Source organism: Labrus bergylta, chromosome 8 (genome assembly GCF_963930695.1).
Source record: "Labrus bergylta chromosome 8, fLabBer1.1, whole genome shotgun sequence".
NCBI lineage: Eukaryota > Metazoa > Chordata > Actinopteri > Labriformes > Labridae > Labrus > Labrus bergylta.
This window is the reverse complement of record NC_089202.1, coordinates 24,585,386-24,601,893: the sequence shown is the minus strand read 5'-3', so window position 1 is coordinate 24,601,893 and position 16,508 is coordinate 24,585,386. Positions and strand designations below refer to the sequence as shown.

General features: G+C 45.3%; 1 protein-coding gene across 1 annotated transcript in view; it reads right to left on the bottom strand.

The window, feature by feature from the left end:
- Nucleotides 1-16,508, bottom strand: part of si:ch211-113g11.6 (uncharacterized protein LOC559008 homolog) — a 47,999-nt gene that overhangs the window by 10,459 nt on the left and 21,032 nt on the right. The window contains exons 7-10 of the mRNA XM_065957847.1: nt 16,040-16,179; nt 13,237-13,415; nt 8,781-8,889; nt 8,330-8,537 (exon numbers count right to left, since the gene is read on the bottom strand). Of these exons, the coding sequence (XP_065813919.1) occupies nt 8,330-8,537; nt 8,781-8,889; nt 13,237-13,415; nt 16,040-16,179 (636 nt within the window). The remainder of the gene's footprint in view (nt 1-8,329; nt 8,538-8,780; nt 8,890-13,236; nt 13,416-16,039; nt 16,180-16,508) is intronic.

The following is a 16,508-nucleotide window of genomic DNA, read 5'->3' as shown; positions in this document are numbered from 1 at the left end:
CAGAACCTGATATGTTTTTGTTTGCGAAATAAAAACCACGTCTTCTGTTGCCGAAGCATTTTTCTCACAAACCGTTTACAGTGTCTCGCTCCGCAGTGTTTTCTTTATCACATCGTAGCGTCTCCGTCGCTGCAGGCCAATAAAAATGTTAATGTTACCTTTTTATTTGCATTACCTAACTTACTTTGTTCCGGCGGCTGCGTCTCCCTCTCCAAATAAAAAGACTTGACAGATCCCGAGGCTCCCTGCAGAGAGATGTTCCAACTTGTTTCGTCTTTTGTCACGTTTTTGGATAATTCACCTTCCCCCTCCTCCCCCCACTGTGAAAATGTGATTATAGCGAAACCCTTTTATCCGACGCCTTCATTTCCTGCCGCTGCCTCCAAGAGGCACGAGTCGTCTGGTTTGTCATCATGCAGTCGGGCTCTTGCTGTCACTGACTTGTCTCTTTTTCACAAACTTCAAATCTCTTTATTCTCGCTCTCTCTCCCTCTCTCTCTCTCTCTCTCTCTCTCTCCCTCTCTCTCTCTCTCTCTCTCTCTCTCTCTCTCTCTCTCTCTCCCCGCAGTCAAAGATAACATTCCCCATTTCAACCAGTTTATTCTCATCCGATTCTTTAATCCCGCCTGCAGCTATTTTCAGCGTTTTCCTCAAAAACGGTGTGTCAGCACTAAAATAGCAGCAAGACATTCAGAGAGCAAGAAAAAAAGGTTGACAATGCTGAACTCGTGCTGCATCTGCTGAGAGAATCTGTTGGTTTTTTTTGGTTGTATTTATCCAGGGGGAGTTTGCTGAGCAGATCCATTTCTTCTCACAGCAAACACCTCCCCTAATACCTTTTAATATACACACTCACTGTGAAAACTATGGCTAATAATCTGTTTTTCACGTCTCTCTATGGTGCAAGCTCTGACTCAGACTCATACTTCTCGGCGCGGTTTAAGAAAATAGCCTCTGATCTCGAACACAAAGTTGCATAGAAACCGGTGTACGCCGCTGCAGACATTTCTTCCGTCCCCCGAGGAGAGCTTTCTGTTGTATCGCCCTCCGTGACTGAGCTGGTCAGAGCGGCCTGTTTTCTTCTTCTGGTGGTCAATCTGTCAGAGAGCTCCTGAGGCGAGAGAAACCGATCTCTACTGACCGATCCTTTCTTCTGTTTCCAACAGACGCTGGCCTCAAGAGACTAATTGCTCTAGTTTTACTCTGGTTCTGACGGGTCGCCAACCTTTCATACATTCTCTGCAGCTTTTTCTCTCGTGTTTAGCGGCCTGACAAACACACACACACACACACACAGAGACACACACTAAGAGTGGACTTGCACGCTTGAGAGATGTCTAGATACATAAGAGACAATGGACACACACACACACACACACACACACACACACACACACACACACACACACACACACACACACACACACACACACACACACACACACACACACACACACACACACACACACACACACACACACACACAGAGCGCCAGACGTGCTTAACTTCAATTCTTGACTGTAGACAATGCCTCTGGCTCTGTAGACTCTCTCTGGCACTTTTTAATGGGGCTAACTGACCAACCGATCATTTTAGCAAACAGAGATTTGACCCGTACAGGTTTTTATCACTCCGACCTCTGACAAACACCACGGGCGCAGGCATCAGACAATTAAAGGGCGTTTACGAGCTCGCCCAAGAACTTCTCACTCCCACGGGTCGTATTTCTCACAGCAACTTTAAACAAAATACAAAATTGTGGAATTGGAAGAGGTGAAAGATTTCTTTTGGGTCAATACAGGAAGTCTAAAACAAGAACTACGACTACTAAGCTGAAGATCACTGTGTGCACCGTTCTGATGATGTTTGGCTGTTATGTTTGGGTTCTGATCTATACTTCCTTCTTCTGGATTCAGTCTTAGAGCAACGGTAACAACAGAATTTCCCCCTAGGATTAAAAAGTATTTCTGATTCTGATTCTGATTCTTATGATGTTTGGGTTCTTAGACCAGCTCTTCAAGCGGACTCGGGCACAGTACCCAAGTGAAGTATGTTTGTGTTCACACTGATCAAATTAACTTTGGGGTCAAGCGTTCTCGGATCAGGGCCCGGGTCCCGAGTGTGAAACCGCCCTTAAAATACCAACTGCTAAGTGGGACATCAAACCGCAGCATCTTCAGAGACAGACACCACAGGCAAGACGCTACCAAAAGCTTCTCTATAGAAATCACAACCTGCTCAATCATCAAAGACCTAAAAGGTGTTTCTGTTTCATTAAAAAATAACTTTGAGTATGAAAGTCGCTCTGCAGCCCGGTCATGCTGCCTTGTTTTAAAGATGACAGAGATCGCAGTAGCGGGTAATCACATGCATATGTTCTACTGCTGCCTGGTGATCAAAAGAAGGATAAATTCACTTTGTCAAATCCTGCAGCGTTGTGTCAGGCTGCATCTCACAGAGGAAGGTCCCGGCGAGACCCGTTAGACCGTTTAAAACTCAGAGCTCATGCTCAGATATTTAGGTAATTAGGACTCTGCAAGCTGCGAGGCGCCGACCCGTCAGTTTGGTCAACATTATAAAGTGGATTCCTTTAGACTCAAAGTAGACCTCTTCTCCAGACAGCTGTGACTAGAATAAACAAGATGTGTGCCCCTGTGGGTGGACGGGCCGGTGGGCGGGCGGGGAGGAAATTAGATGAGTAATGTACTCTCATAACAGACACCATCAAGGTGCCCTTATGCACGGCACCCACTGTCTCGTCGTTCTACTTGAGCTGAAGTGTCGACGAGCCGGAGATCAGCTGAGAGTGAGGAATGAAAAAAAAAAACTGCTTCAGTGAGCGACTGGAGGTCAAAGGCTGTACAGGCCTTCTGCAATATGTTATTTTTAAACTCTGATCAAATCAAGACGACAAAGTGACAAACATCTAAAATTAGAACGTCTCGCCTCTTTCCCCGTTTGAAGATCCTGTGAGGAGTTATTCGCTCGCTGTAAAATGGACCCAAATGAAAACGGATGATTTTTTGGGGGGCTTTTTGTGCCTTTATTGGAGGGATAGGACAGTGGATAGAGTCAGAAATCAGAGAGAGAGAGAGAGTGGGAAATGAGATGAGGGAAAGAAGCCACTGCACCACCAGCGCCCTGAAAACGGATGATTTTCTGTGAAATACAAACGAAACAAGACCAACAGAGACGATCAACGATGAGCAGAGGATTAGTCGGCGATTAACTGAGCGATTAATCTGTCAATCACATAATATTCTGCAGGAGAGAGCGTTCACAGCAGCAGGCAGCACCCAGGCTTTTTCCGAGCGCTCTGTCGTTTTTGTGCGGCCGCTCCGAGCGCTCAAGTTGAAAATCGTTCAACTTTTCAGAAAGGCGCTGTTGACATCACCGGCCCTTTTTTTTCTAAATGTATGATATTCCCCGTAGTTTCCTCGCTCCGTTTCTGATCGAGGAATAAACGATCTCAAATATAAAACATGCAGTAAAAAGTAACGGAGCAGTGTCGGTCATACAGCGGGCGTTGTTAACAGACTGTTGTCATGGAGACAGGATGGACGTGCAGCACTTTTCTTCTCAGCGCTCAAACGCTTCATGCAGTCGTTCCCGAGCGCACAGCCAGCGCCTTTCTGCCCCGGAAAAATCCTTATTATCTGTCTCAACACAAAAAATCATGACAGCTTCAGTTTGGAAGCTGCAACTTTTAACGAGGATGGAGTCAAACGACATCGTCCTCAGCGGGCTAAACGAACCGGAGCAAATTGGGAGAACGCATTAGTGTTTCATTTAAAGGCACTCGATAGATTAGACCTGACTGCAGACTTTTTGTTGAGGAGAAGGAGTGCGGTGTAGGGTGATATCATCCCCCTCAAAGATATTTATTGTTCCAACACTCGGGGTAATATTTGCTCTCCAGGCACCACGCTAACATCAGCCTCGCACCAAGATTAACGGTGCGGTCTGTGACTCCGAGCGGCGTCTCTGAGAAGGATATTTATTGGAATTCCTGTCGCAGGGGGGAAGACTAATGTCCCGAGGCTACCCAGAATGCATCTGCTTCGATTTCACCGCCACTGGCCCTAGAGGTAGATCCTGTCTCACCACTTCTACTCGTCTGATTGGTTTAAAGCGCTCTAATGCGCCGATCCATCAGGAAGAGCTGCCTGTCTGTGTGCTTCACTCAGGGAGGATTGGATCATTGAAGAGGGAGCCGCCCTCAATCATTTGTAGAGATATACGAGAGCATGTTTGAAATTAATTATGCAGATTGATTCCTTTGAGAGCCCCGTGAATATTCATGGCTGCACGCCTGAAGAGGAGGTGATGCAATATTGAAGAGGAGAGAAGAGGGGCAATCAAAGCAGAGTTTAGAAAAAAAGTTTAGAGCGTCAGGCGCACACTGAAAGAGTTTCAAAACCTTAACAGAGACCCCAAACATGACGAGGAACAACGACAGAGTCGACCGTTATGTGGAGAAACGTTACGACAAAGTCCTGACTCTAACAACTGGAAATCTCACAAAAACTCAAACACAACAGAGTGAACAAAAAAAGTTGCTGTGATAGATTTTTGGATCGTTTTCTACTGAACAGAAAGAATCCGTAGATAAAGTTGTTGGCTGTACATGTCGTGCAAGCTGGAGGAAAATATATGTCCTGCGGCTGTTGTTTTTACTCCATCAGGCAGCTCACTTCCCAATTTTCTATCCTTTCATTCCACATAACAATCCACTGAGCGAAGGCTCTACTGTCCTCGCCCCCCCCCCCCCCCCCCCCCAACAACAGGTGATCAGATTAGAAATATTAAAATGGGTGCATCCATGTCATTCTTCAGAGCCGGTTTGAGGACGTAAAATCACTTTTAACAAAACTGACACAGCACAGAAACATCTGAATGATCTTTGACATCTTTAGAAAAGGGTTGGTCACGGGGGGGGAATATGTCAAATATTTTTATGCCATAAAACTTTTTATTAGGGCTGGGATGAGTCACATTTTAAATCACATGTTTGAAATCCCATTATTTCACATTTAAAATTAAAAACTGTTAGGCTTTTATTTTGAAGGTTTGTCCTGTCTTCAGCTGAGAGTACTTTACTTGCTGTGTGCTATTATTTTGAAATTCAGTGCGGTCTTTCTGGTAGATGGAAGGTAAGGATATGTAGTTAAGCACAGAAACAGGAAATGGTTAGGGATCCCAAAGTGAGGTCAAACAGCTCAAAGGAACGGTAACAAAGGTCAATGTGTGATGTCATAAGGTCAATGTGTGATGTCATAAGGTGGATATTACTTTGGACTCGTCAGGTGAGCTGTCTGAGAGTTTGTTAAAGTGAAATGAGACATTCAAAGATGCAGCAGTGTCCTTCTTTTACATCACTGAGACTACAGGGAGACACTGAGGACGATAATCTACGGAGAGCCTGAAGGGACAAAATAACACGAGATTAATCCCGCTTAACTAGTTGATGCTGACAGGGCTAGTTTTTATTAAATCTGTTTCAAACAGAGGTTTCAGATTCATAGATCCATAGTTTTCACCGCTTAAGCCTAAACACTTTCTTCTCATAAATCACAAGAGTAGAAACAACCAGGAGTGAGAGTGATGGCATGTTGTTTCAAACGCTGATGCTTGAACATAAAAAATAATAAAGAAACATTCAGTACTCTGGGAACAGCAGATCGCCTGGACAACCTGTTCCTCCAGTCTCAGACAGAGTGCTCCAGTTTCTTTTCAGGCCAGCTCCATCCCTCCATCCCTCCGTCCTCTCATCCCTCCATCTCTCTATCCCTCCATCCCTCCTTCCCTCTGTCCTCTCATCCCTCCATCTCTCCATCTCTCTATCCCTCCATCTCTCCATCCCTCCATCTCGCCATCTCTCCATCCCTCCTTCCCCTCATCTCTATCCCTCCATCTCTCCATCCCTCCTTCCCTCTGTCCTCTCATCCCTCCATCTCGCCATCTCTCCATCCCTCCTTCCCTCTGTCCTCTCATCCCTCCATCTCGCCATCTCTCCATCCCTCCTTCCCTCCATCCATCCATCCCTCCATCCCCTCATCTCTATCCCTCCATCTCTCCATCCCTCCTTCCCTCCATCCATCCATCCCTCCATCCCCTCATCTCTATCCCGCCATCTCTCCATCCCTCCATCCCTCCTTCGCGCCATCTCTCCATCCCTCCATCCCCTCATCTCTATCCCTCCATCTCTCCATCCCTCCATCCCTCCTTCGCGCCATCTCTCCATCCCTCCATCCCTCCATCCCCTCATCTCTATCCCTCCATCTCTCCATCCCTCCATCCCCTCATCTCTATCCCTCCATCTCTCCATCCCTCCATCCATCCATCTCTCCATCCCTCCATCTCTCCTTCCCTCCATCGCTCGATCCCTCCCTCCGTCCCTCCTTCCCTCCATCTCTCCATCCCTCCATCTCTCCTTCCCTCCATCACTCGATCCCTCCCTCTGTCCCTCCTTCCCTCCATCTCTCCATCCCTCCGTCCCTCCTTCCCTCCATCTCTCCATCCCTCCATCTCTCCATCCCTCCTTCCCTCCATCCCTCCTTCCATCCCTCCTTCCCTCCCTCCATCTCTCCATCCCTCCCTGACACAGTTACCAAAGCCCACAGCGAGAGGCCATCATACTGTCTTTTTAAACTCTGGATTGTTTTCTCCGTGCTATTCTAAGAACCAACCCAGAAATGTCGGATGAATGACGGGCACATACAAGCACGGCAGGAGAGAAATTGTACTCAGGAAATGACACTGACTTGCCTCCCTGTGAACTTCAGCGCTGCCGAGATGCTCGTACACACTCCGGCATATGACTGCTGATGGTTGCCATAGTAATCTCCCCGAGGCACAAGGCAATTTTTGGAGCAACCGCCATGGGCGACGGCAGCGCCTCAGCATTGCTGCTTTGATCAGATAGAAAAGAGTCGAGCAAAAGAGGGCAGGAGTCATTTATATAAACTGTGAATAGAGTCTCAACCTTGTGTTTGCATTTTCTCCTCCTCAGGATGAGCTCTTGTTTCCTTCATTGTTGTAGCTATGAGCTGTAGAGAGCATTTATTAAAGCTGTTTATAACATTTCATTATTCCAGCATGTGGTTTGGAGCGGCTGGACTCCTGTGTCTCTGGGTTGTGTGATTCACTCGCCCTGGGAAAGTGCTGATAATGAGCATGTTTAGCAGAGGATCAGATTATATTGATGCATTAACCAAGCAACAGCAAAAAGCACGTAGAGGCAAATGCATGAGGAAATCAAATCAATGTAATCCTTAAATCTGGGAGTCTATTAGGGCACATGACATGTGCAGAAAGACTAGATAGGGTGTGAAAGTATGTTTTAAATCTGTATTTTGTATTCTCCAGCTCGCTGCATGTAAAGCAGTTGTCATAGGGACAAACCCAGAGAGAATGATCATCCTTCCTGCAGCTTTTCAGCCTCTCTTCTGCTCACTTTTTTTTGGATTTTACAGCACATTTAATGTCCGGTTCTGCCTCAGCACCGTCATCAATCCCATTTCAAGCAGCAGCAGCAGCAGCAGCAGCACGTCGGCTGTTTTAAAGGAAGAGAGCTCTGACACGACAGCTGTGTCTCAGTTCAGGAGCTGCATCCTTCCAAGGGCACATCTGAAGACAGATTGTGTCACAGCCAGTGCTGGAGGTGAGTCACCGAAACCTGGAGTCCGAGTGTGGGTCTGATTCCTCAGTGCTCAAGTCGCAGTCGAGTCCTTAAGGTCGAGTCTGAGCTGATCCAAGTTAAGCTTTAGAGTTTGTTAAATGCTTTCTGAGCTCCAACTCTAACATTTAAATGATCAATGATGTTACAGTGTCATACGTCAGGATCTTACCATTCTCAGTGAATCAGGACTTTTTATTTTAATTTTATTTTTTTTACTTTTAATCACCAAAACGTGCATACACACACCCACACAATAAAAAAAAACAGGCACAAACAAGAGGGGAACTGTGGTAGGATACAGTTTTGCAAGCATATTTAGAAAAAAGCAAACAGACAAACAAAACAAAACAAAAAGGGGTCAGGAAATAAAATGAATGAATTAGAAAGAGGGACAAAATAAGTAAATGAGCAAACAGGACAAAGAAAAACATGGGGACAGTATGGTAACAAAATTATGTAGAATAAAACTGGTGGGATAGGTTGTACACATGGTGACGACTTTTGGTGTTATCTGTTTGTTTTTGTTTTGTTTTTCACTTTGTATGGGTGCTAACATGATGATTTCCAAATACAGATAGCAAATAAAGTGAATCAGGACTTATTGTATCGCCCACATTGAGACTGTGACAAATCCACGTGCACACTCACCTGTTCCCAGGTAGAGGACGCTGTAGTGCTCATCGTTGACTGCCAGGACTATATCCGCCACAGTGTGTGTGATCTGGTCGTCCGTAGGCAGGTCGAGTGGAGACACACCAACTGGCCGAATCACATCCTCTATTTCTGGGTGGTATCTGATCACCCCAAGGTTCTTGATGTCGTTGGGACCTCCTGCTGTCGAGTTCTTGCGGACACACTGAGAGGAGAAGTGATGTAATCAACTCAAGCCAGGCAGGGTTCTTGAATAAACAAAATGCCCTTGAACAGGAGTTCCAGATTGCTTTTCTTTTATTAAAAATGAGTCTTTTCAGAAGAAGCACTTCCACCTCTCTCTCCGGTGAAATGAAGGCTAACTGGTGCATTTTCTCTTTTTTTTATCTAAGTGTTGTTTTGTTTCCCAACAAATGGAAGGGAGAAAAGCCTCCCCGGTTTATCTTACCATCCCAGGGCGACTGCTGATGAATGGACTGCTGTAGCTCTTCAGTTTAGACGTGGAGAAAGCTTGGTCAATGTCTTCAATGGAGTAGGCACAGATCACATTTCTGCCCCTGAAAAAAGGCAGAGAGAACAGATAACATAACCGACATAATTACCAGAATACAATCAGTGCAAGCTCGGAGAGGACATGCAGGGGACATAGCTAGGAAAGAACCTGAAGGGGACATAGCTAGGAAAGAACCTGAAAGGGGCATAGCTAGGAAAGGACATGTAGGGGACATAGCTAGGAAAGGACCTGAAGGGGACATAGCTAGGAAAGAACCTGAAAGGGGCATAGCTAGGAAAGGACATGTAGGGGACATAGCTAGGAAAGGACCTGAAGGGGACATAGCTAGGAAAGGACATGTCGGGGACATAGCTAGGAGAGGACATGCAGGGGACATAGCTAGGAAAGGACCTGAAGGGGACATAGCTAGGAAAGGACATGTCGGGGACATAGCTAGGAAAGGACATGCAGGGGACATAGCTAGGAGAGGACCTGAAGGGGACAAAGCTAGGAAAGGACATGCCGGGGACATAGCTAGGACAGGACCTGAAGGGGACAAAGCTAGGAAAGGACATGTCGGGGACATAGCTAGGAAAGGACATGCCGGGGACATAGCTAGGAGAGGACATGCAGGGGACATAGCTAGGAGAGGACCTGAAGGGGACAAAGCTAGAAAAGGACCTGAAGGGGACATAGCTAGGAGAGGACCTGAAGGGGACAAAGCTAGGAGAGGACCTGAAGGGGACAAAGCTAGAAAAGGACCTGAAGGGGACATAGCTAGGAAAGGACCTGAAGGGGACAAAGCTAGAAAAGGACCTGAAGGGGACATAGCTAGGAAAGGACCTGAAGGGGACATAGCTAGAAAAGGACATGCCGGGGACATAGCTAGGAAAGGACATGCCGGGGACATAGCTAGGAGAGGACCTGAAGGGGACATAGCTAGGAAAGAACCTGAAGGGGACATAGCTAGGAAAGAACCTGAAAGGGGCATAGCTAGGAAAGGACATGTAGGGGACATAGCTAGGAAAGGACCTGAAGGGGACATAGCTAGGAAAGAACCTGAAAGGGGCATAGCTAGGAAAGGACATGTAGGGGACATAGCTAGGAAAGGACCTGAAGGGGACATAGCTAGGAAAGGACATGTCGGGGACATAGCTAGGAGAGGACATGCAGGGGACATAGCTAGGAAAGGACCTGAAGGGGACATAGCTAGGAAAGGACATGTCGGGGACATAGCTAGGAAAGGACATGCAGGGGACATAGCTAGGAGAGGACCTGAAGGGGACAAAGCTAGGAAAGGACATGCCGGGGACATAGCTAGGACAGGACCTGAAGGGGACAAAGCTAGGAAAGGACATGTCGGGGACATAGCTAGGAAAGGACATGCCGGGGACATAGCTAGGAGAGGACATGCAGGGGACATAGCTAGGAGAGGACCTGAAGGGGACAAAGCTAGAAAAGGACCTGAAGGGGACATAGCTAGGAGAGGACCTGAAGGGGACAAAGCTAGGAGAGGACCTGAAGGGGACAAAGCTAGAAAAGGACCTGAAGGGGACATAGCTAGGAAAGGACCTGAAGGGGACAAAGCTAGAAAAGGACCTGAAGGGGACATAGCTAGGAAAGGACCTGAAGGGGACATAGCTAGAAAAGGACATGCCGGGGACATAGCTAGGAAAGGACATGCCGGGGACATAGCTAGGAGAGGACCTGAAGGGGACATAGCTAGGACAGGACCTGAAGGGGACAAAGCTAGGAAAGGACATGCCGGGGACATAGCTAGGAAAGGACATGCCGGGGACATAGCTAGGAGAGGACCTGAAGGGGACAAAGCTAGAAAAGGACCTGAAGGGGACATAGCTAGGAAAGGACCTGAAGGGGACAAAGCTAGAAAAGGACCTGAAGGGGACATAGCTAGGAAAGGACCTGAAGGGGACATAGCTAGGAAAGGAGCCTGGGACATAGCTAAGGAGGAAGTAGGGTGTTCAAAACGGCACTGGCCCTCACTTTTCTCCCTCAGCAACAAGCTTGTTAGATTGTTTTAAAAAGTGTAGATAGCGGTGCATTAGTAATATCCACATCCATGATTGAAATTTTGACCTTTGACCTGCATCAACACGGGAGAAAAACCTTATTCGGCTAACTATAATCCGTTAATTGACGAGCCTCTGAATGTTGTGATTTGAGTCTACAGCTCGTCAATACAAAGCACCACACTTCAGTTTGTCCACCTTCAAAATAAAAGCACCACACTTCAGTTTGTTCACCTTCAAAATAAAAGCACCACACTTCAGTTTGTTCACCTTCAAAATAAAAGCACCACACTTCAGTTTGTTCACCTTCAAAATAAAAGCACCAGCTGATGCAATGTTTAGAAGGGAAACTTAAATTCACAGAGAATGAAATATTTAATGGGTGCAGTGTGATCGTGCGTGATGCTAGCACGTGGCGTTGCTTGTTCATCTTTAAGATTCCTTTAACTAGACTCTTGTTCACGCTGTCTCGCCTTTCCTGGTTTCTATTCACTGACTTTTAACAGGTTTAGTTTCAGACAGAGTTGTGTTCCACTGCTTCGTCTAAGTCCAACACCTCTGATAAAATAATTTATCTCATGTGCACCTCCGCACAGTGAGGGGGAAAGATTCAGAGTTGATCTTGAATCTAATTCAGTGTTCAGAGTTCCTTTTCTCCTTCTGTGGATGCTTTACTGCTGATAAAATTGAAACTGACAGATTTATAAAATGTTGATCTAACTATCAGGAAATACATTTATCTTCAGAATGATCAATTAGTGGGAGCTAAAAAGTGATTTCCTTTTCTGTACTGCAGTTTGAAAATGTGTGACTTGTTTTCTGTAATGAATCTTGTAAATTACAACTTTTTGAATAATTAGTGAAAAATCTTCGCCTTCGTCTTGCAGAAAGTAACACCACAATCTGTTCTCAGATTTAGCAGCTGATTTTGCTGCACACTTTGACAACGATTATCCGTCTCACTTTTTATTCCCACAGAAAAACTGCTGTAGCGGCTTAAAGAATAGAAACTCGCCCTGATAAGAATCTTGATTTATTCAAAATGTGGTGTGATGAAACCGGTGTGTGTGTGGGTGTGTTTTATGTGTCTGTGTCAGGAGGTGCAGCTTGTATGTTTACCGCTGTGTGGGTGGAGTCGTGTCAGTTAGTGTGTTCTTCTTAAGTCTATTCCACTTTGGTAAAAGTTTGTTTCCAATCCACAGCTGTGTGTTTACATCTGTCACCCGTCAGACTTTGCAGATTCTAAGAATCAGTGATATTAACTTAAAATTGAGTCCGACTTTAAAGTCCATTTAGAAACTTGGATCATGTTTGCTCCCTTTTATTTTTCTTTTGCACAAAACCATCCGAGTTCACTGCTTCTTTACTGCCAATATTACTCTAATCAATTCTAACCTCCGGTTCCTGAAAGGTAAATGTATTTATACTTTCTTTTCCTGCCGTTGGATTCAAAATGAAAACACAAAGTTGGCAGAATCAGAATCAGGAGAACAACAACTGGAGGCATCAGGAGTGATGATGTGTTTTGACTGACTGCTTCTTCAGACACGTCTACCATGTAGAGTTTGTGGGATACTTCCTCAATATCAGTGTTTGCTATCCACTCACAGTACGGCTGATTTGTACTGGTTACTATGGTGATATGCATCTCTCAGTGGATCAAAGTTTGACAGGAACTGAACGAGCGATAGTTTGATTTCTGTCAGTTTTAAACGTAAACAGCCACAATGCATCCATCTCTCAGTCAACTCGGCCACGCCCCTAATTATGCAAATGTTTGAACTCTCAGGCTTATTTGAATCAGATGTGTTATAAAACCTCATCTACAGTTTTTTCCAATGGAGAAATTAGCCATCGATTCCTTAGTAGTCTTCATGGCCCGGCTCTAAATGTGTTTATTTCTATTTTTAAATATGGACACTTTTAATTGGGACCTGATGGAGACTCCTTGACTTTGAAGCCAGCCCCAAGTGGACACTCATGGAATTGCAGCTTTATTTGCTCTCCCACATTGGCGTCATGTTTTAACCCTGGAGGACACTGATTATAAAGCATCACTTTTAGACGCTAATCGTTCAAACTGAGCTTAGCTTAGTGACCCACAGCTGACTGCACACTGAGGGTAGTTAAGATTTGGAAGGTGTGCGCTTCGACTTCTCGGCAAGCCACAGCAACCTAAAGGTCAGCCATAACTCCTGTCTCTTTGTTTGTTCACAGAGACATTTAAAGAGTCTCTTCAGAGAATAATAATTGAAGCTTCATCCAGCGAAACAAACCTTTATGTCCTTCCTTTTTCTTTCCTTTATATCTTACTCACAGTCCAGGAAACAGGCAGCGTACATTACAGTTTCCTGTGGAGGTCTAAATGTGTTTGAGCTCACCATGCGTTGGAAAACAGGCCGTACATGACGCCGGTCCTCTTGTCCTGAGCCGTCAGCACCACCGCCTGCTTCATGTTGTTGTACTGCTGCTGAGTGTTTCCTGAACCGCACATGACCCGCGCCTTCATGAAGGTGGTCCACGAGTTCTCCAGCAGGGCTTTGATGCCACCCTCGTCCACCTGAAAATAACACACGAGCATTGTGACAACAGAGTCAGATCAAGGCAGGCGTTTTAAATTCACCGTGTCCACTGCCAAGATGTGACACTGACCCCACACCCCGACACAGAACTCCCTTTACCCCCCCCCCCCCCCCGGGTTGGAGATCTTTGACATTCTGGAGGAAGTGATTTCACTCCTTCTGTCTCTGAGGATTCTGAATATGTGTAGCTTAGCTCAGCACAAACACAGTTGGCAAATGAAAGTAGGAAGCTGAGTTAAAGGAGGCCTCCAGCAGTTCAACACGTGTCTCATTTACACGCCGTGTGCTTAGTGAATCAGGAAGTAAGACACAGCGGTTTAACAAGAAGTTAGCACACACATTAATCAAGCCACTTAATGAGCAACAAGCGCTGAGCCCAGAGAGAGCGGTCAGGGAAGTGTTTATTTTAACTCTGCACAAAAGCTCCCTCAAGTTATCTTATGAAATGTATGTGAAGGTGTAGGAGGTATAGGAACTAAACATGATGGATTAAGCGGCACTTAGTGACCAACATCAGCTGGAGCCAGAGAGGTCGCACACTTTCATAAAAACAGCTGATTCTTGAATGCGCAACGATAATACCGATTTGCCTTCTTACTCCATTTATCCATCAATCATCTATAATGCTTTTCCAGTTTGGGGGGGGGGGCAAGCGGCGGGGTTACACCTTAATGGTCGCCAGCCAATCACAGTGCTGAGATCCAACCAGCCAGTGTTTCCATGGCAACGATACACATGTCTGTCTGTCATGACGGCCCCCTCTACAAGACACTTCCCCTTCCAACTCTAAAATAAATGATTTCTATTTCTTTGATAACTGTTAGAAATATCTGAGGTGATGTAAGTAGCCAACAACAAATAAACAACATAAGACTATTTTTAATTCATTTAGATATTTAAAGAGTAAAGATTCTACATATTGTTTCTTTCACTGTTTTTTTTTTCTTAATTAATGTCTCTCTTTACCTCCATCCACGCCCCGGATAAATCCACCTGCTAACCAATGGGCTTCTTCTCTGCGTGTCATAAATATGGTGAGACCCGGATGTAAGCAGAGTCGTGTCTATGTACCTGCGTGTGTCCGTGGCTGACCTGGCTGTTTTAGAAAGTGAAACCCGCAATCTTAAAATCCTTCAGGGCATCCAGCATGGACCGAAGATCTCCCGGTACCGGAGGTGTTTTGTTTTGTATTAGTCAAAGATCTTTGAACGCGCGTGATGTCTCATTCCTTCCTTTTTTTGGGGCCGAATTTGTGTTTGAAGATTTGTGGGCAACGAGAGGTCTCACTCCTTGTTCTATTTAATAACCAAAGTGAAATTATTAACCCTGACTGAACTGAAACGCAGAACAGGGAATTTTAATGTTTTGTGTGATTATTGGAGGTTTTTCTTTGAATCATGAACGTTATTTGTTTGTCTTAAAGGAGTAATATGTAGCTCTGACACCTAGTGTTTAAAGTGGGTACTGCAGTCCTAATTCAAAACATTGTAGAGAGCTGTCTCTCCCCCCCTCCTCTCTAGAGTCGATGCTCATGCAGGTTGTCATTTGGTGGACACTGAAGCTTCAGTGTTTAGCCATCTCTGCATCAGTCTGTAAACCTTTCTGTGTTCTAACCTCTCTCCATTTTTCAAAAGCATCTCCAATATTGATCCTAGTTTGAGCACGTTTCTGCTCGTGGAGCTTATTAGAAACATGCAGAGGCTTTTTAGGTCGGGTACAATCACTTATATCTGAACCACTTATCTTGCCCTCTTCCATTGCTGCAACACCTGTTGGTTTGACCTGATAACTGCTCTCATATCTGGCAAACTGAGGGGCGTCCAAAACGGCCGTGGTGGGGGTGTCCTTAAAACCGCCTACCTTCTCTGGTCCAAACAAATCCAGAGCATTCAGGACCAGAATCTAAAGTTAGAAGGAGGACATACTGGCTGCTGCATTGTTGTCAGAGAAGCCAGCACTTCAACATAGCATGTTTCCTTAATGTCTGATCAGATAGTAAGCTCACTTTATCATTTCACTCACTACACATCTCACTGATTGGACCTTTAATTGATTCACTTGTGTGTAATGACATTGCGCCAGAACATCTCTTCCCTCATACAGTGTATCCCCATCCTGAACCTTACCTTTCATTGCTTATAATTGATCCTTTAATTTGAGGTCTTCTTTGAGATAAACTTCCATTATTAACATTGAAAGGAAGTCATGATTAAGACAGGGCAGCAGGTGTTCAGCCTTTCGTTTCACTAATTGGAAAGTGTTCAGAAATGTGATTCGAGGTTTCCACACAGTGAAGCAGCGCTTCTGGATTGCAAAGAACTTTTATACTTCCTGTGCTGATGCAATCTTTGAGTCCATTTTATTAGTAATTGAAAGAGTGCTTCTCTTCTTAGTCAGCTAAAATTCTCCCAGCATCTTAATATTATTCAAATGAAACAATCAGGGAGGAGCAAGCATTTTATTCACAGCTCATGAGTCATAAAAACGTATCCTTATTTAACAGTTAGTATGATATTATGTGACTGAGGTGCAAGAACAAAATTCGATTTAGAAACAACCATATTTTCCCAAACAAAGGCAGAGAAGTCGAATGATTTTTTACCATGCAGATCCGTCCGATGCGCGCCCTGTAAGGCTCCTCGTCCACTCGGGCCGTCTTGTTGAACTCGCTGAAGAAGAAGTAGATCTCCTCCTTGTCCTTCAGAGAGGATGGGATTATGGCTGCGCCGGCAAACTGCGGATCTGGAGGCGAGATTGAACTTTTCACTGCGTTTCCAGTTTATCTTGTTCTTATCACCTTTAAGTTAAGTTGTATTTCAAAATGGCTGGCTACACACTGGACGATTTTAGGCCAGTTTTGCATGTTTGATATTTAAGATTCCAAATTGGGCTGCCTCAGACAGAATACCTGCAACAGCCAATGAGAGCGAGCAGACTGGGAAGCATCACCAAACGGATGTCACGTCAGCTCTCAAACATGGCGGCGAACATGAACAAAACTGAGCCCTGAGCCAAGTGGTCTGGATGAAGCGTTCAGAGGATAATAATGAAGCTGTCCTCGTGTGTGTGCT